Source organism: Budorcas taxicolor, chromosome 17 (genome assembly GCF_023091745.1).
Source record: "Budorcas taxicolor isolate Tak-1 chromosome 17, Takin1.1, whole genome shotgun sequence".
NCBI lineage: Eukaryota > Metazoa > Chordata > Mammalia > Artiodactyla > Bovidae > Budorcas > Budorcas taxicolor.
The window spans coordinates 17,707,855-17,732,492 of NC_068926.1; the positions used below are offsets into that span (position 1 = coordinate 17,707,855).

At 35.8% G+C, this 24,638-nt stretch overlaps 1 protein-coding gene across 1 annotated transcript in view; it reads left to right on the forward strand.

Annotated features, from left to right (window-relative positions):
- The window catches only part of MGAT4D (MGAT4 family member D), a 47,672-nt gene extending 32,807 nt beyond the window's left edge, over positions 1–14,865 (forward strand). The window contains exons 6-11 of the mRNA XM_052655073.1: positions 1,353–1,466; positions 3,170–3,245; positions 4,583–4,697; positions 9,137–9,267; positions 13,023–13,130; positions 14,773–14,865. Of these exons, the coding sequence (XP_052511033.1) occupies positions 1,353–1,466; positions 3,170–3,245; positions 4,583–4,697; positions 9,137–9,267; positions 13,023–13,130; positions 14,773–14,865 (637 nt within the window). The remainder of the gene's footprint in view (positions 1–1,352; positions 1,467–3,169; positions 3,246–4,582; positions 4,698–9,136; positions 9,268–13,022; positions 13,131–14,772) is intronic.
- The last annotated feature ends 9,773 nt before the right edge of the window (positions 14,866–24,638 follow it).

Genomic DNA, 24,638 nt, shown 5'->3' on the forward strand with positions numbered 1-24,638 from the left:
AATTGTCATACTCCTGAGTTTGGATCAGGCACTTACATTTTATCATTTACATTTTCAATGTCATGAAACGTCTCTGAGTGTTCCTTTAACGTGAACTTTTGTGCCAGCATCATATCCTACGGGATATCCTTTCCGCTACAATCGTTTTCCTCATTTATGTCAGGCAAGTTCACTTTCACTAAGCAGTTGTGGCTGCACATCCCAGGTCTCTGGAGAGCGAAGGTGTCAACATCCCCAAGGGTCTATGGTCTTTTAGTTGTATCCAGAGAAAGTTCCAGCGTTATCACTGTCTGCGCTTTCATCTAGTAGCCAGTCCCCTCTTTTGGTTATTTTGTTCAGTGTCCCGTGGGTTTGTTTATTACTGGGAGACAAGGAGGCAACACAATTGCATGTTTTGCTGGCTCTCAGTGGCCTGAAAAACTGATGCATGGTGACCAGCTACCAGCAGACTTGGAAAGAAGTGACGAGATGACGTGCGTCTGTTATTTATGTAGTGAAGTTTGTACTTTATACTATATTCAGCTAATATTCCATGAAGACTTATATTTGAAAAGTGTTGGGAAAAACGTACATTATTTAATTAAAATGTTATAACTGAAATTCAAAGCAAGTACTGCCTATTTTGCACCGAATTCAAATCATGCATATAAACTCTGTCCTGCTTCCATTTTAATAAATAATGCCATACCTAGATTTAAATCTCATTTAAAGTCACATTATTTTTCTCTTATGGAAAACCATTTAAAATGCTCTACCTGGTCTCTCATTATTTACCTTGATAGTACGAGATTTATAGAACAGCTTTTGTGAGCAGTATTTGATGCATTTTAATGATGTCCTTGTTGGTCTATAAATATTAACTTTTAAAAATGAAGAGTCTAAAAAATACTCCTCCAAAGAATTGTGGACAAGAGTCACACTGAATCCTTTCTATGACAGTCTGATTTCAGGAGCCACGTTGCTATTTGGTAGGACTCTTATTAAACCAAAATTATGCATTTAAATCTTCTAACGTTCTTGCTCTTTTGCAGTTACTACATTGTGCTAACTAGTCAATTAACTTGCATCTGTTAGAGTACATATCTGATTGAAAACTTGAAAAATTCAAAGTACTTATAATTTTTATAAGAAGAAATTAATTTTACATTGTATATTGTAAGTTTTTACATGTGTCACTGACTTAGAAAAGAAATATTTTGGCTTAGAAAATATTAGTTTTACGATGTCACTATCAGGTATATCGTGAAGTAATTCAGATCAAAATACTATATGGATATACATAAGGAACTTCTTTTTAATTGTGTGATTTTGGTAAATCAGATTCAATTATACGCCTCCACTTCTGTTTATAGATTCAAAAGGCAGGTGACATCTGGATCCTTAGAAGTCATTTCAATACCTGCTTATTTTTATCCAAACATATCACATGCTGCCCGATCAACTGACGACTCAGAAAAATTAGAGAGGTATGATATATTGAAAAGTAGTATCCTTAAATAACTGGCTTCATCTGATAAAATGTTAGACTTAGCATATAGTAGTTAGTATTTGATGCACAGCGGTATGCTGAAGCCAGCTTCTGTTGTCTGGCACCTAGATTCTATTAATACCCCCCAGCTTTTCTATTTACTGATTATCTGAGGCAGGTAATTTAGCCTTTTTTCCTTAACTTCCTCAACTTTCTAGTATGTATAATAAAATCCACATTACGTATATGGGAAAGTCATAGTGAAAATAAAATACAGTTGTGTTTATGAAAGAATTCTAAAAAAAAGCTCTATACACATACAAAGGATTGCTATTGTTCGATTATACATGTGGTATGTATTACATGAAGTATAATAATTTGGTTCCTCAAAACTCAGTAGAGCAAAAGACATTAAGATTCAGAAAAAGGTCTTATCCGGGAAGCTTATTGGCACTGGGTTCTTTTTTTAAGTAATAAAAGGTATGTCCGAATCTAGGTATCTTTTAGGGATTTTGTTTTGCTTTTAATGACCCACATTTTACTCAGTTTTTAGAGTCTTAAAGCTGGGAGACTTTCTAGATCCTCGTTTTCCTTCTGCTCTTTATGATTCCATCATCATTTCATTTTTAGATTCTCTCTCTACATTATCCCTCTCATCCCCAGTCCTCTGCCTTGGGCTTAGTTCAGACTATTGGAGATCTATTGGCTTCCCTTAATCCTAGCCTAGCCTGGCCTCCAATTCATTCTCCATATTCTAGCCAGAAGAATCCTTTTTCATATGAGATAGGTAAAGTTTCCTGCATGTCATGAAGGACCCTTCCTGAGCAGGCCCTGCTGATCTCACTCTCCTCGACTTCCTTTCCGTCAGCTCACAGTGTTCTCAGAGGTGGCACGCTCCCTCACACACCCATGCCTTTGCAGGACTCCTCTTCCACAGTGAATGTTCTACTTCCTTCTGCTCCGCCCTCCCCATCTTATTAGAAGTCATCATTGTCAGCATCTTTATGTAGTACTTGTCTAATGGCTCTCAGGTTATGATTTTTCTGTCTTTCCTGCTAGATTATGAGACCCAGAAGGGCAAGAACACGCTGCGTATTGCTCTCTGGAGCCTCAGGAGCTGACCTCGCATCTGTTGTTGCTTAGTCGCTATGTCGTGTCCAACTCTTTGTGACCCCGTGGACTGTAGCCCACCAGGGTCCTCTGTCCCTGGGATTTTCCTGGCAAGAATATTGGAGTGTTTTGTCACTTCCTCCTCCAAGGGGATCTTCTCAGCCCAGGGATTAAACCTGCGTCTCCTGCACTAGCAGGCAGATTCTTTACTGCTGAGAGACTAGGGAAGCCCAGCCTAGTGTCTGGTTTAATATTAAATTAGTATAATGGTTCTTTATACTTTTATTTAAACAAGACCTAAGATCAGGAAGAATATTAACTTTATTATATAGATGGTAACTTGACTAACCAAAATATAAAATAAGTAGATTATGCTTATCCTGGCTTAGCAATGGCAGACACTATCCACTGAATAAAGTTGGGAAACCTTTTACTATAACTTTAGAACAAGCTATTCAGTTTTGCTTAACATAGATAGTATTTTCTGTGAGTAAAGTGTAAAAAAAGTTGGTTTTTAATTACTAAGATATGCTTATAAATAAAAACTAAATAAAATGAAAAATGTTAACAAATTTTATTATTTATCTCTAGTTGGAGAATCAAACAAGTATTAGATTTTTGTTTTCTGATGCTGTATGCCCAGCCCAAAGCTATGTATTATTTACAGGTAAGACCTTATTTAGATACATAATTGAAAGTGGAAGTATTATATCCTCCTTGTCTCCTTCAGTTACTTCCTTCCTCATTGTAGCCCTCCACTTGACTCTGCACTTAAAAAGTAGAAAATATCCATTATATTAAAACGCCAAAAGGAAGCTTAACATTGATTCTGTGTCAGTCTTCTTGCTGGGTCACTGTTAACGGAGGAAATTATAATTACATGAAGCAAACTGAAAAAAATTAGCAAAATAAATTATATGACTTACATTTTTTCTACTCACAAGTATATTATATTAAGTACACATATTTTGGGCACTTATGTTAGACATTATATATATATATATATATATATACACTTATCATTGCTATTCTGTGTTGCCCCATTTTATGAGTAACACAGCTCTACAATGCCTTATGTGTTTGTGGAATAAATCAACTATATATAATTTGTACCTCCTAAATTCCTGCATGGTGTTAAGTAATAATACCACATTTCCCAACAGTAAGTATATACCACACATGAGAGGGTGCACAGTTGTGGCAGGAGTTTGCAGAATATCACTGGAAAATAGAGAGGGAATTTGAAAAAGGCCTGAAGCCAGATCTTCTCTTTTTACTGTAAAAAATGAAAATCCCTTTCGATTCCTAGTTAGAGGCAATGTAATAGAGACATGTACTCATCCCCTTTTGGAAGAGCACGATTCTATTTCGTGCCCTGGTGTTGTGCCTGAGGACTTGCGCATCTTCCCAAATCATTTAGGAACCACTCTTTATAGATTCCACATAATACACATTAAACTTAAAAAGGAAATTCTAAGTTCCTTTCCACCCCACCCCCTCATGGAGATCTATTTCTAGGTTTACTGGCACCATACTTCTAACCAGCTAGGTGGAGGCGAGAGGGCCCCCTTCCTTTTGTCACCTCTTTGCCAAACACAATATTTGGCACTCAGACATGGCACTTATCAACTAAGCATAAAGCCAGTTAGTCTTAACCAAGAAACTAAATAGTTGTCAGAGTGAGTTGGACACAACTGAAGCGACTTAGCAGCAGCAGCAGAGAGTGAAAATGAACCCAGATGAATAGACTCTTCTGAAGAGAATTTAGATCAAATGTTACTTAATAGTATTTAGGAAAGAAACTGATAATCTCTGGTCTCAGAATTAGAAAATGAAAATTGACTAACAGGAAATAACCTCAACATGAATTGAACAAAAAATCAATCTACCACATCATAAAAATGCTTTTTTTCTCAGTGTATTCTATTGTATTTTCAATTTTCAAGCTAATTTGTTCCAGGGAAGCATCAAAGGTACTAACGCCTGTTTGTTTTTTTTTTTAAGCTGGAAGATGATATCTTAGCTAACAAGATGTACCTTACAAAAATCACAGATTTTGTACATAACATCACTTCAAATAATTGGCTTTATATTGAGTTTTCAGTTCTTGGATTTATAGGTAAGCAGTGGATCTATTTTTGTGGGGTCAATTTAGTACATAATAATTTAAAAGTTTTTAAGAACTTACCAAAGAGATTGTTACTCAATGGAAAGGAATGGCATATTTTCTATAAAGATACTATTAGTTTAGCAGAAAAATTAGATCAAGGATCTGAATTTCAGAAAATGTGTTTTAAACCAATTTTTTTTGTAGATAAACAGTATAAATAAGCAGATTGACATATATTCACATGTTATAAAAACATAAGGCAGCTACTACTTATTAACACTTGCTCTGAGTGTGACAAATATTAGCACAGTGACTAAGATGTACTTCTATTTTACATAGAAAAATATTGAAACTCAAAAAATTAAAGTTATAGAGGAAGGAATTTTAACAGGACTATTGTACTCTGAAGTCCTTTCAATTTCTAGTATGCTGAAGTTAACATGCTTAAAAAATGTAAAAACATATGAATTGTACCCAGCACAGAAAAGTTCCTAAAATTGTGCCCATGATGTATTATTTTTATCATTCTTTTATAGACTTTCCTTTTGCTTCCTTCCATTTTTTTCCTTCCATCCTTCTATCCCGTTTTCTTTTATTTAACTCTCACTGCGGGAGGCCAAGTTACCTAACTCACTTCATATTACATTTCATCTTTGTTTACAAGCAGGAGCCCTTTTTTATTCTTCTGTTTAAAGCCCACCCCCCTACTTCTACCCACTCTCATGATAGGTTTGCACTCAATATATTTCATTGATAATATACATATAAATACCAGATACCATGCAAAAGATTTGGTGTTCATTGTGTTTGTACTTATTTAAAATTTACACAAATGGTGATTTGATAAACATAATTTCCGTTCCTTATGTTTTTGTCCACAAAACTAGATTTTATAGCTATCTATATGTTGCTTTATGTTCATTTTCCTTACTATTGGATAAGTGCTACGTAATAATCTATTTGACTTGTCCATTCCCAGAGTGGTGGACCTTGACTGCTTCTAGCTGTCTGCTGCCACAAAGAAATGGAGTAATATATATGTGTCCTGGGATGGGATCACTGGGGTAAACATAGCCAGGTCTCACAAGTACTGCCAGATTGCTTAGCAGGTTGACTCTGTAGTATATACTCTTAAATGCAGTGCATCTGAGTTCCTGCTTCCCATATACTTGATAACATTTGATTTTATCTATTAAAATCTTTTGTTTGCCGTGGGGAGGAGAATAAAGCATTTCTGTGATTGCTAGTAAAATCCATCTATTCTTCTATATCTACCACTTCATATACTGACCACTTTCCCCCCCAAATTTTCTGTAAAGTGGTGTGGAATCCAATTTTAAAACTCTGAAAGTTTTTTTTTTTTTTTTTCCTCAGCTTTGGTTACAATAAAGAGAAAAATTGTAGGTGACAGTGATACCCACTGAAAGCTTGGAGAGATAATTTTGTTGGTTTATTACTTTGAGAATGTTAAGTTCTTTTTGCTTTTCTCAGAAAAGTCAGGTAGTAGAAGGATAGAGAGTATTCACAAGAGCACATTGAGCAAGAAACAGTGTATATATGATAGTGAATTCTTATTTAAGCTTAAAGCTATAAAGACTTCATTTTCTTTGTAATCATAATAACAATTCTGTTTTTCAGTATTTTCTAAAAATATGAGCTTACTAAATAGAATTTTCAGAATGCTGGCAATAGATAAAGAAAACAGATATTAAATCAACTATTTCTATCATTAAATCACTTGTTTTGGTTACTATATACATAGGTGCCTAAAATTCAAATACAACATATACTTGATCAAGTGACCCATACAGACTCAAGTCTTAGTGAAAAATGAAATGCCTACATCCTACTATCATATTTATTAGGTGGTTAGATGTGTTTTACACTGTTTAAGGTGAAAATTTACCTGAATCTTATACCTTCAGCTTTATTTTCAAGTTAAAGATGCAATATGTTAGAAGTAAAATGTAATGAATCATACTTCCGTTCAGCTCAGTTCAGTCACTCAGTTGTGTCCGACTCTTTGTGACCCCATGAATCGCACCACACCAGGCCTCCCTGTCCATCACCAACTCCCAGAGTTCACAGATTCACGTTCATCGAGTCGGTGATGCCATCCACCCATCTCATCCTCTGTCGTCCCCTTCTCCTCCTGCCCCCAATCCCTCCCAACATCAGAGTCTTTTCCAATGAGTCAACTCTTCGCATGAGGTGGCCAAAATATTGGAGTTTCAGCTTTAGCATCATTCCTTCCAAAGAAATCCCAGGACTGATCTTCTTCAGAATGGACTGGTTGGATCTCCTTGCAGGCCAAGGGACTCTCAAGAGTCTCCTCCAACACCACAGTTCAAAAGCATCGATTCTTTGGTACTCAGCTTTCTTCACAGTCCAACTCTCACATCCATACATGACCACTGGAAAAACCATAGCCTTGACTATACGGACCTTAGTCAGCAAAGTAAGGTCTCTGCTTTTGAGTATGCTATCTAGGTTGGTCATAACTTTTCTTCCAAGGAGTAAGTGTCTTTTAATTTCATGGCTGGAGTCACCATCTGCAGTGATTTTGGAGCCCAAAAAAATAAAGTCTGACACTGTTTCCACTGTTTTCCCATCTATTTCCCATGAAGTGGTGGGACCGGATGCCATGATCTTCGTTTTCTGAATGTTGAGCTTTAAGCCAACTTTTTCATTCTCCTCTTTCACTTTCATCAAGAGGCTTTTTAGTTCCTCTTCACTTTCTGCCATAAGGGTGGTGTTATCTGCATATCTGAGGTTATTGATATTTCTCCCGGCAATCTTGATTCCAGCTTGTGTTTCTTCCAGTCCAGCATTTCTCATGGATGTACTGTGCATAGAAGTTAAAAAGCAGGGTGACAATATACAGCCTTGACGTACTCCTTTTCCTATTTGGAACCAGTCTGTTGTTCCATGTCCAGTTCTAACTGTTGCTTCCTGACCTGCATACAGATTTCTCAAGAGGCAGGTCAGGTGGTCTGGTATTCCCATCTCTTTCAGAATTTTCTACAGTTTATTGTGATCCACACAGTCAAAGGCTTTGGCATAGTCAATAAAGCAGAAATAGATGTTTTTCTGGAACTCTTTTGCTTTTTCCATGGTCCAGCAGATGTTGGCAATTTGATCTCTGGTTCCTCTGCCTTTTCTAAAACCAGCTGAACATCAGGAAGTTCACAGATCACGTTTTGCTGAAGCCTGGCTTGGAGAATTTTGAGCATTACTTTACTAGCATACAGTAAATCTTTAAGAATCATAAATACAAAAGAAAATAACATTCTTATTATCTAGTGCATAGATTTTTTAAACTGGATATTTATATATATTTTAAAAAAAGAATCGATGTAATCATATACCTGTTCAAATATTGAAATAATACTCTATTTTATTCAAAATTAAGCACTAAAAGTAAAAAATGTAGTATCTTGATAAAGTTCTATGTAAATAAGCTTACAAATCTTCAATTCAGTTCAGTTCAGTTGCTCAGTCATATCTGACTCTTTGCGACCCCATGAATCGCAGCAATCCAGGCCTCCCTGTCCATCACCAACTCCTGGAGTTCACTCAGACTCACGTCCATCGAGTCAGTGATGCCATCCAGCCATCTCATCCTCGGTCGTCTCCCTCTCCTCCTGCCCCCAATCCCTCCCAGCATCAGAGTCTTTTCCGATGAGTCAACTCTTCGCATGAGGTGGCCAAAGTACTGGAGTTTCAGCTTTAACATCATTCCTTCCAAAGAAATCCCAGGACTCATCTCTTTCAGACAAATCATAGTTTCTGAAAAACTAAGTGAAAGGTTACAGGTCCTAAAGTTTCCATTTTATTTATATATCTTGCAGGTGGTTTAAACAGTGGATCCTCCTTAGTTATCAAAGTTAATTTCCTGAGAGTATTCACAATTCTAAACTTGCTTCTTGGAGAAGGCAATGGCACCCGACTCCAGTACTCTTGCCTGGAAAATCCCATGGATGGAGGAGCCTGGTGGGCTGCAGTCCATGGGGTCGCTGAGAGTCGGACACGACAGGGCGATTTCACTTTCACGTTTCACTTTCCTGCATTGGAGAAGGAAATGGCAACCCACTCCAGTATTCTTGCCTGGAGAATCCCAGGGACCGGGGAGCCTGGCGGGCTGCCGTCTATGGAGTCGCACAGAATCAGACACGACTGAAGTGACTTAGCAGCAGCAGCAAACTTGCTTCTTACTTGTCCCACCAAAAGTGGTAATTCTTAATACTGAAGCAGATATATGATTTTGCTCCATCATCCTCCAGCTTCATTAATGCTTTAAGCTTTGCAAGGAATAGATATATTTAATTTTTAATATTTTTGTACTCTTTCCTATGTTAATGGAATGAATAACTATATATAAGGTTATGTTTTGATATGTGGTATAAACACTGAAGAGTTATTGGGCTTTGTTTATTTTTTCTCCATAGGAAAGCTATTTAAATCTGAAGATTTAACTGACTTTGTACGTTTTTTTTTAATGTTCTACAAAGATAAACCCGTAGATTTGCTCTTGGGGGACATTTTTCTGGTAAAGATGTGTACCCCGGGAGAAGCTCTTGTGAGTATTTCTTTACTCTGTATTTTTATATCTCTGATGTAATTACCTAAATTTTGTTTATAAATTTTAGTGCATAGATTTTTTTTTAACTGGATATTTATATATATTTTAAAAAAGAATCGATGTAATCATATACCTGTTACAAATATTATTTCAAAGTATATCACCTAAGTATAAAAGATAAGACTACAAAATTGTTAGAAGAAAACATGGGAAAAAAATGTTTAGGACCCAGGATTAGGTGAAGAATTCTCAGACATGACACAGAATTCTTGATCCATTTTTACATGTTGGTAAATTGGACTTCATCAAATTAAAACCTTTTGTGTTGCAAAATTTACTGTTAAGAGAAGGCACCACAGGATAGGACAAGATATTTGTAAATTCCATGTCCAACAAAGACTTGTATTCAGAATATATACAGAATCCAGTTGAAAAATAGGCATAAGACTTGAACGGACTCTTATCAAGGTATTTTCTCCCTTACTGCAGTAAGCAATGAACTCAGCTTTGTTTCATCAAGTTATTTGAGTGGTTATTTTGGGCAAGCAAGAATTTGATAATACCATCCTACTGAAATTTTATTAATAGATTAAAGGTATTACTATATTTCCTATATTTTAAGTCCTCAACTAACTTTATCTGAACTTTAGTTTCAAATTAACTGTACATTATTTAATGACTACATTTTAAAAACAATTTTTAATACAGTATTTTCCTACATGTTAACATCAGTATAAATGAATTTAAATAAGCCTGCTATTTAACATTATTATGCACATAAATTTGAGATGTATTTTAATGAATTTTATATGTATACATTACATAAATAATGATAGCTATCATAATAATTTTTTAAATGATTTTATTGATGTATAGTTGATTTACAATGCTGTATTAATTTCTACTGTACGGCAGAATGATTCAATTATACATATACATATATATATACACACACACACATTCTTTTTCATATTCTTCTTTCATTACGGTTTCTTAAAGGATGTTGAATATAGTTCCCTGTACTATATACAGTGGGACCTTGTTGTTTATCCATTAAATATATAATAGTTTGCATCTGCTAACCCCGAACTCCCATTTCCTCCCTTCCCCACCCCTTCTCCCTCTTGGCAACCACAAGTCTGTGATCCATGTCAATGGAGTTTGTTTCTGTTTTGTAGATAAGTTCATTTGTGTCATATTTTAGATTCCAGATATAAGTGATAGCATATGATGTTTTTCTTTCTCTGTCTGACTTTCTTCCTTCGTATGATAATCTCTAGGTCCATCCATGTTGTTGCAAATGTCATTATTTCATTTTTTATGCCTGAGTAATATTCCATTGTATATATGTACCACCTCTTCTCAAATGCTTGTGTTAAATAGGGGTGATACAATTTTTATGGAAATACGAAAAGCCTCGAATAGCCAAAGCAATCTTGAGAAAGAAGAATGGAACTGGAGGAATCAACCTGCCTGACTCCAGGCTCTACTACAAAGCCACAGTCATCAAGGCATTATGGTACTGGCACAAAGACAGAAATATAGATCCATGGAACAAAATAGAAAGCCCAGAGATAAATCCACACACCTATGGACACCTTATCTTCGACAAAGGAGGCAAGAATATACAATGGAGTAAGACAATCTCTTTAACAAGTGGTGCTGGGAAAACTGGTCAACCACTTGTAAAAGAATGAAACTAGAACACTTTCTAACACCATACACAAAAATAAACTCAAAATGGATTAAAGATCTAAACATAAGACCAGAAACTATAAAACTCCTAGAAGAGAACATAGGCAAAACACTCTCAAACATACATCGCAGCAGGATCCTCTATGACCCACCTCCCAGAATATTGGAAATAAAAGCAAAAATAAACAAATGGGACCTAATTAAACTTAAACGCTTCTGCACAACAAAGGAAACTATAAGCAAGGTGGAAAGACAGCCTTCAGAATGGGAGAAAATAATAGCAAATGAAGCAACTGACAACTAATCTCAAAAATATACAAGCAACTCCTATAGCTCAATTCCAGAAAAATAAACGACCCAATCAAAAAATGGGCCAAAGAACTAAACAGACATTTCTCCAAAGAAGACATACAGATGGCTAACAAACACATGAAAAGATGCTCAACATCACTCATTATCAGAGAAATGCAAATCAAAACCACAATGAGGTACTGTTTCACACCAGTCAGAATGGCTGCGATCCAAAAGTCTACAAGCAATAAATGCTGGAGAGGGTGTGGAGCAAAGGGAACCCTCTTACACTGTTGGTGGGAATGCAAACTAGTACAGCCACTATGGAGAACAGTGTGGAGATTCCTTAAAAAACTGGAAATAGAACTACCTTATGACCCAGCAATCCCACTGCTGGGCATACACACTGAAGAAGCCAGAATTGAAAGAGACACATGTACCCCAGTGTTCATCACAGCACTGTTTATAATAGCCAGGACATGGAAGCAACCTAGATGTCCATCAGCAGATGAATGGATAAGGAAGCTGTGGTACATATACACAATGGAGTATTATTCAGCCATTAAAAAGAATACATTTGAATCAGTTCTAATGAGGTGGATGAAACTGGAGCCTATTATACAGAGTGAAGTAAGCCAGAAAGAAAAACACCAATACAGTATACTAATGCATATATATGGAATTTAGAAAGATGGTAATGATAACCCTGTATGCGAGACAGCAAAAGAGACTCAGATGTATAGAACAGTCTTTTGGGCTCTGTGGGAGAGGGAGAGGGTGGGATGATTTGGGAGAATGGCACTGAAACATGTATAATATCATATATGAAGCGAGTCGCCAGCCCAGGTTCAATGCATGATACTGGATGCTTGGGGCTGGTGCACTGGGATGACCCAGAGGGATGGTATGGGGAGGGAGGAGGGAGGGGGGTTCAGGATGGGGAACATGTGTATACCTGTGGTGGATACATGTTGATGTATGGCAAAACCAATACAATATTGTATCCAATTAAAATAAATTTATATTAAAAAAATAAATAGGGGTGATAATGTCACAGGCCATCTGTCTTATTTTTATTTTTGAGTAGATTATCCAAATCTTTTTCCATGAAGTATAATACTGTTTTTTTTTAAATCATATACTTTTTAAGGAGAAATTGAAGAGGGAGTAATTTAGTTTTGAAATTAATAAATGGGGAGTGAATAATGTAGACCAAGAGAAATGGATAGATGGGAAAATATTGGAAAGTTTATATTACTGGAATAAAGAGAGAGGAGAGGAAAATTACAGTTTGCACAATAGAAGCCTGACTTTCTGAGCTTTCCAGATGACTCAGTGGTAAAGAATCTGCCTATAACGTACGTAGGCGGTGCACAGGAGACTTTGGTTCCATCCCTGGGTTGGGGAGATCCCCTGGAGTAGGAAATGGCAATCCACTCCACCATTCTTACCTGGAAAATTTCATGGACAGAGGAGCCTGGAAGGCTATAGTCTGTGGGACCACAAAGAGCTGCACAAGACTGAGCAAGCAAGCCTGGTTTTCTAGGGAACTAATAGAGTTCGTGAAAGAAAATACATGCTTTTGTATCTTGATTTCTTTGTTCCATTATTCTTACAAAGAAAAAGCTAAGAATTTAAATGTTTTGTTTAAATTTTAAAATAGTAATATAGAATCCAGGCAAAAACTAACAAAAGGTTCTGCCACCAGTAAATGCAATAAAAATGAGTATTTGGGTTTTTACACAAGATCGTTGTTTCTCTTACAGGAAAAATGTATAGAACGAAATAAGCATATTCGTATTCGATATAAACCTTCTCTTTTCCAGCATGTGGGTATACAGTCATCATACCCTGGAAGAGAACAGTATTTCAAAGTAAGTGTTTTGAAATGTAGTTGTGTAATACACAAGGTTTCGTGAACTTATAAAATATTATTTAGAAAAGGAATGATGAGAATATGAGGGGCTATCAAAATTGTCTAAACACAATTCATCTCATGACAGAACTATTTGTTATGAAGAACAGTCAGCTTTACAAGATCCAGGTTATTTATCATGGTTAGAAAAATCCAGCCTATGTAAACTTCTATGCCTTACTCTTGTCAGCTGTATAATTTAAATAATGAAACTAAAAAGGTGTTTTGAAAATTATAGTAAAATTCAGTATTTTAGTTTAATATTCAAAATTATAAAAGAATATTTCAAAAATAAAATGCCTCTTATTGAATTTAAATGTAGCAGCATTCTTTTTCAGATCACTGTTTACCAAATGAACAAAACTTTAGCATCATTTGATTTTTAATCATTCCTATGTTTTTCAACAATTGACTTAGCATCTTGGTGGGGTAGAAAGAGCAAAGACTTCAGAGTCAAAACAATAAATTTTTAGTTGTGATGACCTGTGTACATGAAACTGAGCAAGGCCTACCACTCTTCTGAGCTTTCTTTGTCTAGAAAATGAGGTTGAAATGAACAAGCCTTAAGATTTCTTTCACCTCGGCAGTGCTGTTGGCATTGCTATCCTTAGCTTCTTCACACAACAAAGCTAATGATTGCTTTAATACTCTCCGTGGAAATGAGACAAATGCGCATGTATACCCTCTCATCATTTCATTCATTGTTTGCCTGCCCTCTTTCCACCTTTTCTATTCTGTCTATTTATTGTACTGCATCCTTTGAAACAGTACCTTAGAGTGTGAACTCAGTATACATTAGCTGTTAGCCATCAGGCAAGGTGGAATTCAAGATTTCAAGTGTTTGGTAAACAAGTGTCTGGAATAGTGAAAACTTTTATGAATCTTTATCTGGAAAGTAATATCCTCAAAATACATAAAACATAGTCACAGGTGGTGCAGACAGAAATTAGTCTATGCCTTTTTACTTGTTGATGCTATTATAAAGGGATTCTTTTTTCCTTTATATATCTATTTTATAAGATAAGATATTTTAACTTATCTTTGTAAATTCGTGACAGATTAAGGAGAATGTACATCTAATCACTCATATTTTGATGTTATAATCTTAACTTTTTTTATTCATACCGCATAAAACAGAAAGAAATAACAATTTAATGATGTGTAAAATATGATTATATTAAATTATTTTAAAATTTTCCAACAGGATATCTATTATTAGGAATTTCAAAATTTAACACCTTCTTTAAAAAGGATCAGAATCATTCTTTGGAAAAAATGGCATAACAAGGATTAGAGTATTTCTCAACTTTCTTCATAGTGGGTAAGAGATTACATCATATTACAGAAAGTTAAACCATCAATAACAAGGGTAAGTATAAAAATTGATATAAATATATAGAAAATTGTCAGGTGTTATCAATGTGTTATTTTATATCCTTATGTTTGGAATGTTTTTAAATTTTATGCATGTAACTTTCTAACACTCACTAATATTTTGTTTCAGAAGGATCAATTTCCTTTTCCCTTTTAATCACATACTGTAAAAGGGAATATAATATCAGGTACTGTAGAAGAGGAATTTCCTTTTCCCTTTTTATCAGGTACTGTGGATGTACAATGAATTTGGAGACAATAGATCTGAGTTTGAAGCCACATTCTTATCAATAGATGCACCAATATGGATAAATCACTAAAATACTATGCTAACTGAAAAAAGCAAGGCAGGTGCAGAAGACTACATATTGTAGGATTCTATTTATATAAAATTCTAAAGTAAGCAAACCCTGCTATCTCATTATGATTTTAATTCATGTATCTTTAATAACCAGTGATGTTGAGCATCTTTTCATGTGCTTTATGTGATTTTATATATTTATATACATATATATGTATATATATGTATATTTATATATATATGCTGCTGCTGCTGCTGCTAAGTCACTTCAGTCGTGTCCAAGTCTTGCGACCCCATAGACAGCAGCCCACCAGGCTCCCCTGTCCCTGGGATTCTCTAGGCAAGAACACTGGAGTGGGTTGCCATTTCCTTCTCCAATCCATGAAAGTGAAAAGTCAAAGTGAAGTCGCTCAGTTGTGTCTGACTCTTCGCGACCCCATGGACTGCAGCCCACCAGGCTCCTCCATCCATCGGATTTTCCAGGCAAGAGTACTGGAGTGGGATGCCATTGCCTTCTCTGATTTATATATATAAATATATAAAAATAATAAATATAATATAAATATAAGATATATAAATACATAAATATTATAAATATTTATTTATATTATATATTTATATATTTATATAATATATAATAAATATATAATATATAATAAATATATACACATGTATATGTATATACAAATATATATACATATACATATATGTACATATATATACATATATACTTAGGATATATCCTAAGTATATTTCATTATATGTATTTTTATGAAAAATCTATTCAAATATTTGCCCATTTAAAAAATTTGATTGTTTGCCTTTTTAGTCTTGAATTGTAATAATTCTCTTTATAGTCTGACCACAAGTCTCAGCTTTGCCTTACTCTTTCATTTTCTTAACAGCATCTTTCAGTGAACAAAATTTCAAGTAACATTTTTTTAACTTTTTATATTATATTATGGTATAGCCAATTCACAATGATGTGATGGTTTCAGGTGAACAGTGAAGGGACTCAGCCATAAGTATACATGTATCCACTCTCCCACTAACTCCTCTTCCATCCAGGCTGCCACATAACATTGAGTTCCCTGTGCTCCATGTATACAGTAGGTCTCAAGGAATGATTTTAATTTTGATAGAATTCTCTCCATTCAAACCTTTACTCTCTCAGTATAGTTGTATAATTCATTAGCTCAGTATTCAGTGATTTTATAACTATAAAGATATGTGTGTTATTTACACTGAAATTACACTGTGTAATCTTTCTACTCATCCTTTATACACAACTTTTTTTCTTTGGGGTTTTAAGTTTGCTTTATTTCAGTGTGCTTATAAACCTCCGATTCTCTGTGAATTACCTAAATCTTTTTTTTTATATGTTTGAATTTTTAAAAAAATCATGACTGAGTGTTGAATATTGCCAAATGCTTTTCTGCATTTATATCGCTTTCACTTGACAGATTTTCTCTCCTGGGGCCTTCTGACCGGCTCTGGCAGTTATCTAAGGATCCTCCTGTTTGTCTCTTGAGTTGATTCCCCTATTTTCTGGATTCTGATCCACATCATTCTTCATTTAGTTATTTGCTTTTGTGAAGCATACCCACCAGTAATTTCTTGAAAAAGATTGTGTGAGATGTAAAGTCTTGGAGAAATAAAACATCTTAAAATGACTTCAGTCTGTTAAATGTTAAATTAGCTGGGCAAACAATTCTGAGTTGGAAATGATTCCCCCCATTTTTTAAGGTGTTCAAGGGTATAGCTGTTGAAAAGTGGTTAAAGCCATTTTAATTTGTTTCTTTATATAAAGTCAATTTCTCCATCTCCAAACCTTTAAAAATGTTCTTGTATTTAAATCTGGTGGGGCTTTTTAATCTGAAAACTCAGGCTTTGATTCTTGGAAAATATTCACAGATTACTCTGTTTATGAATTTTCCCCTTTCCATGATCTTTTTAAGGAATGCGTTTCCTATTTTCTCTGTATTTGCATTAATTTCTGGGAATGTTTCTAAATTTTATCCTTCATTCTTTGTATTAGAGCTTCTTTTATTTTTTTGCAGGGGAGGGCAGTTTTAATTGGCTGGTTGATTTGGTTGGTTTTTTTTGTTTGTTTTGCTAATATACTTTTAATGTCTAAGAACCCCTTTTATTCTCCGAATGTCACTGCCTCTTTTTATAACATTTGGTTGTTATTTTGTGATTGAAATTTTAGTAGTTCCACTTAACCTTCTGAGGGCTTCCCTGGTGACCCAGGTGGTAAAGAATCTGCCTGCAATTCAGGAGACTGGGGTTCAATCCCTGTGTCAGAAAGATCCACCTGGAGAAGGGAATGGAAACCCACATCAGTATTCTTGCCTGGAGAATTCCACAGACAGAGGAGCTTGGCAGGCTTGAGGCTTCCCTGGTGGTTCAGACAGTAAAGAACCTTCCTGCAATGCAGGAGACCCAGGTTTGATCCCTGGGTCAGAAAGATCCCGTGGAGAAGGGAATGGCAACCCACTCTAGTGTTCCTTCCTGGAGAGGTCCATGGGCTGCAAAGAGTTGGACACCACTGAGCGACTATCAACTCTGAGAATTTTAATAGTTTTAAAAAGATTTCTTTTAAAATCTTTTTTTTATAAAATCTTTTTTTTTTGTATAAAATCTTTTTGTACTTCCTGTATAGTTTCTCTTTCCTCCAGTTTTTTTTAAAAGTAAGTCCCTGTTTTCATGTTAAAGGGTTTCCTCATATGTCCAGTGATGGTAGGTGGGTTGTGTGTTCAAATGCAGAGAACGCTGATTGGAGGATGTAGCACATGGCTGGATTTGTCCCTTTCACTGTGGGAGGAGTGGCTAGGTCCTTCCTTTGGGACATCTCTCTATGTTAGTATCTTTAGGTCTTGCTTAAATTGCTAGAGAATATGATAGCCATGTAGGCAAAAACAGATGGAGTTTTCAGTGTTCACTTTGTCAGAATTCATTTATTTATCCTATCCTGTTTTTCATTACTACCCCTACCCTGGTTTGAGTCTAGATACCCTGTTTTCCTTTTTAGAGAATTATCCTTCAAGAGTGGAGAAAAGATAGTCATCTGAAATCAAGCAGCCAGAGATGATCTCTAGAGCTTTAACCACCTCTCAGACAGACTTGCAAGCCATCCCCATGGTTTTGCCCCACTTTCACTTCCATTTCTAGCAGTACGTGGCGGGTTCTGCCCTGCAGATTGCTTGTCCGTTTCCTGATGGAGGCTTGAGATACAGCTTTCTTAGACATCGTTCATTTTGTTACCTTTGTCTCCTCTCTCACTCTGTTTGTAAGATCATGCATTTTCTAAATGGCCCTCAATGTCATATTAAGTGCGAGTTCAAGAAAGAGTGAAAGTACCCGTGTCTGATTCACCATTTTACTAGGCAGACTGCTAGTTCATTCTTGCAACTCTTACTTTTCAGTCTCTTCATTTGTTTTTAAGCTTCAGAAAACTAAATTTTAATTTCCAGGACTTCCAGTTCATTCTTTTCAGGTATTATTGTTGTTCAGTTGCCCAGTTGTGTCCGACTCGGCGACGCCGTGAACTGCAGCACACCAGTTTCCCCTTTTTATGTATACAAGTATCCTGTCTCTCTGAGAAAATTAATGACACTTAAAATTAGTACCTTAGTATAAATGTAATTCGTTATTTCAACTGCTTCCTTTACTTAACTCTGTCGTTAATCCTGCATCGTCGCCACCCTCTCTCCGTTCTCTTCTGTTCTCGGGAAAAACCCAGAAGTACAGCTCACGGGAGGTCTTCATCCAGAAAGTTTCACATAAGATTCTGAGAGCAGAGATACTCCCATGGACAAGGAAGACAGCTGAGAAGGCGGCGGTCACCTGTGGAGGATCAGGAATTGAGGTCACACTTGGTGCCGGGCAGCTGAGATCACTGGTGGCCTCTGGCCTCCAGGGTTCCTCCCCACATGGCCTACTACTGCTCTGATCATCCTCCATGTCTTCCTCATGACGCATGCACTTCCAGAGTTCCTCAAAGTGGCTTTCTGCTCCTTGCTTTATATATTATACAACCAAAAGTATGCTTTATTTATCCACAGACCACCACTTTAACGTGGGTACATTTCCATGAACATAACTCTGCACTGGTGACTTTCAGTTAGACTTGCATCATGATGAAAGTTTTTTTTTCGTTTGTTTGTTTTTATTTTCATTTTTCAGTGGGACTGAGATCAGGAAAAGCTTGAAACAAAGATGAGATATGGTAAAGCACATGTGGAGTTTTCAACATTGTAATGTTCAAAGATACCCAAACATACTATAGCTCTAAATATGATCGATTCCCAGCTGCTTTGTGGAAATAAAGTATCAATAGCTCAGGTATTGAATTTCCCAGGCACTTTTATCCATTATCGAATCAGTCAAGTGTCTTTCTCCTTTCACAGCTCCTTTCTGAATGTTTCCCTTCTTTCATACGAGAACAAGAAGCAGACCACCACCACTCCTTTTTCCCTCCCAATTTAAGAATCTGAAGTGCTTTCAGCATCCTTTAAATCAACTTCAGGGAAATGATGGACTGTTCATTTCCTAGGACGTTTAAATACCTAAAATTAGATGTTTCCAAATTGATGAAAGATTGCAGAATGGATTATCCCTTCCATTTTCCAAACAGGGCATTTCAAAATGGAATAAAATTCAATTATATTTAAGATTCATAGATTTGTTTCTATTTATCAAGTAATATACACACACATAAAGTTAAAAGTTAATAACAAGAACATAATAAAAGGCCTCAGTCCCCCCTCCCCACTTCCCCTGCTCTATCTGACTCACCAGAGGCAACATTTAATCATTCCTACTTTGAATTCTCCTAGTTATCTTTCTACAGCTAAATACTATACCTGTGCTGCTAATTTTTATTTCTCCACACTATTATTTTTCTGCAGGATAGATTAATATTCAGCTCAGATTCTTATTTATTTTTATTACATCTTAGTTTGGGCTGCTATGACAAAAATACCACTGATGGAGTGGCTTAAATAGCAGCAATTTATTTCTGACAGTTTTGGAGGCTGGGAAGTCTAGGACCAGGGTGGCAACGTGGCAGGTTATGGTCAGGGTCCTCTTTCTGGTTTGCAGATAGCTGTCTTCTGGTTATATCATCACATGGCCAAGAGCAGAGAAAGCTCTGGTTTCCTGGCTCAGAGGGTAAAGCATCTGCCGACAATGCAGGCGACCTGGGTTCAATCCCTCGGTCGGGAAGATCCCCTGGAGAAGGAAATGGCAACCGACTCCAGTACTCTTGCCTGAAAAATCCCACGGATGGAGAAGTCTGGTAGGCTACAGTCCATGGGGTCGCAAAGAGTCGGACATGACTCACTATAAAGGCACTAATCTCATTCATGAGTATTCCATCCTCATGAGTTAATTATCTCCCAAAGAGCCCACTTTCAAATACATTGGGGATTTACACCTCAAACATACGAATTTAAGGAAGGGTGACACAGATATTTAGTCCAAGGCATAGTGTTACTTTGATTATTTTGCCTCTCTTTTTTCCCCAATTTTCATTTTTTGAAAGTCTTAATAATCAGACATTAAACTTAGTGACCCAATCCTCTATATGTCATAGCTTTTATCTACTATCTCCTGTACTTGTTTTCCTATGTACTTGGTGAGTTCCTTGACTAACTTTTCTATTCAAGTTTTTAAAAATGTTCTTCTGTTTTTTCCTAGCATCTTCTCGTTTTGAGGACACAGTTTTTCTCAAATTTCTGAGTATTAGTTAGATCTTTTCAATAAGCAATTTTGAAGTTCTCTTCTGCATTCTGAATGAGCTGGTTTTTTTCTATAATAAAATCAAACTATCTGCCTATTTATTTTGATCTTTTACTGTCTTGTTGCATGCTTTCTCAAGTATTTGGTGATTCTTGGTTGCCTGGTGGCAATATAGATAAATTTTATTTCCTTTCCCTCACCCTCAGTCTGACCCTGCATTTATCTTCATATTCCTTTATAAAACTGAAAAGGATGAGGCTTCCTGGAAGTTTTTGGTACATTTGGAAGAATCTGTTTGTTTGCAAACTATGTTGGAAGTGTATGAATGCCTTTTCTGTTCATTTACGCTCATTCCAGTGGAGTCTAGCTCTCCATACCTTAACCTGAGACTTGGGATATTTCATTTCAATTTTTTTCAACTTTGGATTTTGTTAAGTAAAATAAGATTTACATATGTGTCCCCAGAGAGGTAAAAGTCTCCATCTTTTCTTTAATCAAGACCACCATAGCAGCAGTTTCATTGCTGCGTTTTCCTTTATATTTATTCCTCTTACATCCTTTAAAAACCTTGTTGTATTTTTTCCTTAACCAGTTATGTAGTGTACTTCTCATATAATTCTTTTTATATGCTGCTTACAAGAGACCCACCTCAAAACAAGGGACACATACAGACTGAAAGTGAAGGGCTGGAAAAAGATATTCCATGCAAATAGAGACCAAAAGAAAGCAGGAGTGGCAATACTCATTTCCGATAAAATAGACTTTAAAACAAAGGCTGTGAAAAGAGACAAAGAAGGCCACTACATAATGATCAAAGGATCAATCCAAGAAGAAGATATAACAATTATAAATATATATGCACCCAATATAGGAGCACCGCAATATGTAAGACAAATGCTAACAAGTATGAAAGGGGAAATCAACAATAACACAATAATAGTGGGAGACTTTAATACCCCACTCACACCTATGGACAGATCAACTAAACAGAAAATCAACAAAGAAACACAAACTTTAAATGATACATTAGACCAGTTAGACCTAATTGATATCTATAGGACATTTCACCCCAAAACAATGAATTTCACCTTTTTGTCAAGTGCTCATGGAACATTCTCCAGGATAGATCACATCCTGGGCCATAAATCTAAACCTGATAAATTCAAAAAAATCAAAATCATTCCAAGCATCTTTTCTGACCATAATGCATTAAGATTAGATCTCAATTACAGGAGAAAAACTATTAAAAATTCCAACATATGGAGGTTGAACAACACACTTCTGAATAACCAACAAATCACAGAAGAAATCAAAAAAGAAATCAAAATATGCATAGAAACTAATGAAAATGAAAACACAACAACCCAAAACCTGTGGGACACTATAAAAGCAGTGCTAAGAGTAAAGTTCATAGCACTACAGGCATACCTCAAGAAACAAGAAAAAAGTCAAGTAAATAACCTAACTCTACACCTAAAGCAACTAGAAAAGGAAGAATTGGAGAACCCCAGAGTCAGTAGAAGGAAAGAAATCTTAAAAATTAGGGCAGAAATAAATGCAAAAGAAACAAAAGAGACCATAGCAAAAATCAACAAAGCCAAAAGCTGGTTCTTTGAAAGGATAAATAAAATTGACAAACCATTAGCCAGACTCATCAAGAAGCAAAGAGAGAAAAATCAAATCAATAAAATTAGAAATGAAAATGGAGAGATCACAACAGACAACACAGAAATACAAAGGATCATAAGAGACTACTATCAGCAGTTATATGCCAATAAAATGGACAACGTGGAAGAAATGGACAAATTCTTAGAAAAGTACAATTTTCCAAAACTGAACCAGGAAGAAATAGAAAATCTTAACAGACCCATCACAAGCATGGAAATTGAAACGGTAATCAGAAATCTTCCAGCAAACAAAAGCCCAGGTCCAGATGGCTTCACAGCTGAATTCTACCAAAAATTTCGAGAAGAGCTAACACCTATCCTCCTCAAACTCTTCCCGAAAATTGCAGAGGAAGGTAAACTTCCAAACTCATTCTATGAGGCCACCATCACCCTAATACCAAAACCTGACAAAGATACTACAAAAAAGAAAACTACAGGCCAATATCACTGATGAACATAGATGCAAAAATCCTCAACAAAATTCTAGCCATCAGAATCCAACAACACATTAAAAAGATCATACACCATGACCAAGTGGGCTTTATCCCAGGGATGCAAGGATTCTTCAATATCTGCAAATCAATCAATGTAATTCACCACATTAACAAATTGAAAAATAAAAGCCATATGATTATCTCAATAGATGCAGAGAAGGCCTTTGGCAAAATTCAACATCCGTTTATGATAAAAACTCTCCAGAAAGCAGGAATAGAAGGAACATACCTCAACATAATAGAAGCTATATATGACAAACCCACAGCAAACATTATCCTCAATGGTGAAAAATTGAAAGCATTTCCCCTAAAGTCTGGAACAAGACAAGGGTGCCCACTTTCACCGCTACTATTCAACATAGTTCTGGAAGTTTTGGCCACAGCAATCAGAGCAGAAAAAGAAATAAAAGGAATCCAAATTGGAAAAGAAGAAGTAAAACTTTCACTGTTTGCAGATGACATGATTCTCTACATAGAAAACCCTAAAGACTCCACCAGAAAATTACTAGAGCTAATCAATGAATATAGTAAAGTTGCAGGATATAAAATCAACACACAGAAATCCCTTGCATTCCTATACACTAATAATGAGAAAGTAGAAAAAGAAATTAAGGAAACAATTCCATTCACCACTGCAACGAAAAGAATAAAATACTTAGGAATATATCTACCTAAAGAAACTAAAGACCTATACATAGAAAACTATAAAACACTGGTGAAAGAAATCAAAGAGGACACTAATAGATGGAGAAATATACCATGTTCATGGATTGGAAGAATCAATATAGTGAAAATGAGTATACTACCCAAAGCAATTTACAAATGCAACTCAATCCCTATTAAGCTACCAGCCATATTTTTCACAAAACTAGAACAAATAATTTCAAGATTTGTATGGAAATACAAAAAACCTTGAATAGCCAAAGCAATCTTGAGAAAGAAGAATGGAACTGGAGGAATCAACTTGCCTGACTTCAGGCTCTACTACAAAGCCACAGTCATCAAGACAGTATGGTACTGGCACAAAGACAGAAATATAGATTAATGGAACAAAATAGAAAGCCCAGAGATAAATCCACACACATATGGACAGCTTATCTTTGACAAAGGAGGCAAGAATATAGAATGGAGTAAAGACAATCTCTTTAACAAGTGGTGCTGGAAAAACTGGTCAACTACTTGTAAAAGAATGAAACTAGATCACTTTCTAACACCATACACAAAAATAAACTCAAAATGGATTAAAGATCTAAATGTAAGACCAGGAACTATAAAACTCCTAGAGGAGAATATAGGCAAAACACTCTCCGACATAAATCACAGCAGGATCCTCTATGATCCACCTCCCAGAATACTGGAAATAAAAGCAAAAATAAACAAATGGGATCTAATTAAAATTAAAAGCTTCTGCACAACAAAGGAAAATATAAGCAAAGTGAAAAGACAGCCTTCTGAATGGGAGAAAATAATAGCAAATGAAGCAACTGACAAATGACTAATCTCAAAAATATACAAGCAACTTATGCAGCTCAATTCCAGAAAAATAAACGACCCAATCAAAAAATGGGCCAAAGAACTAAATAGACATTTCTCCAAAGAAGACATACGGATGGCTAACAAACACATGAAAAGATGCTCAACATCACTCATTATCAGAGAAATGCAAATCAAAACCACAATGAGGTACTGTTTCACACCAGTCAGAATGTCTGTGATCCAAAAATCTGCAAGCAATAAATGCTGGAGAGGGTGTGGAGAAAAGGGAACCCTCCTACACTGTTGGTGGGAATGCAAACTAGTACAGCCACTTTGGAGAACAGTGTGGAGATTCCTTAAAAAATTGCAAATAGAACTCCCTTATGACCCAGCAATCCCACTGCTGGGCA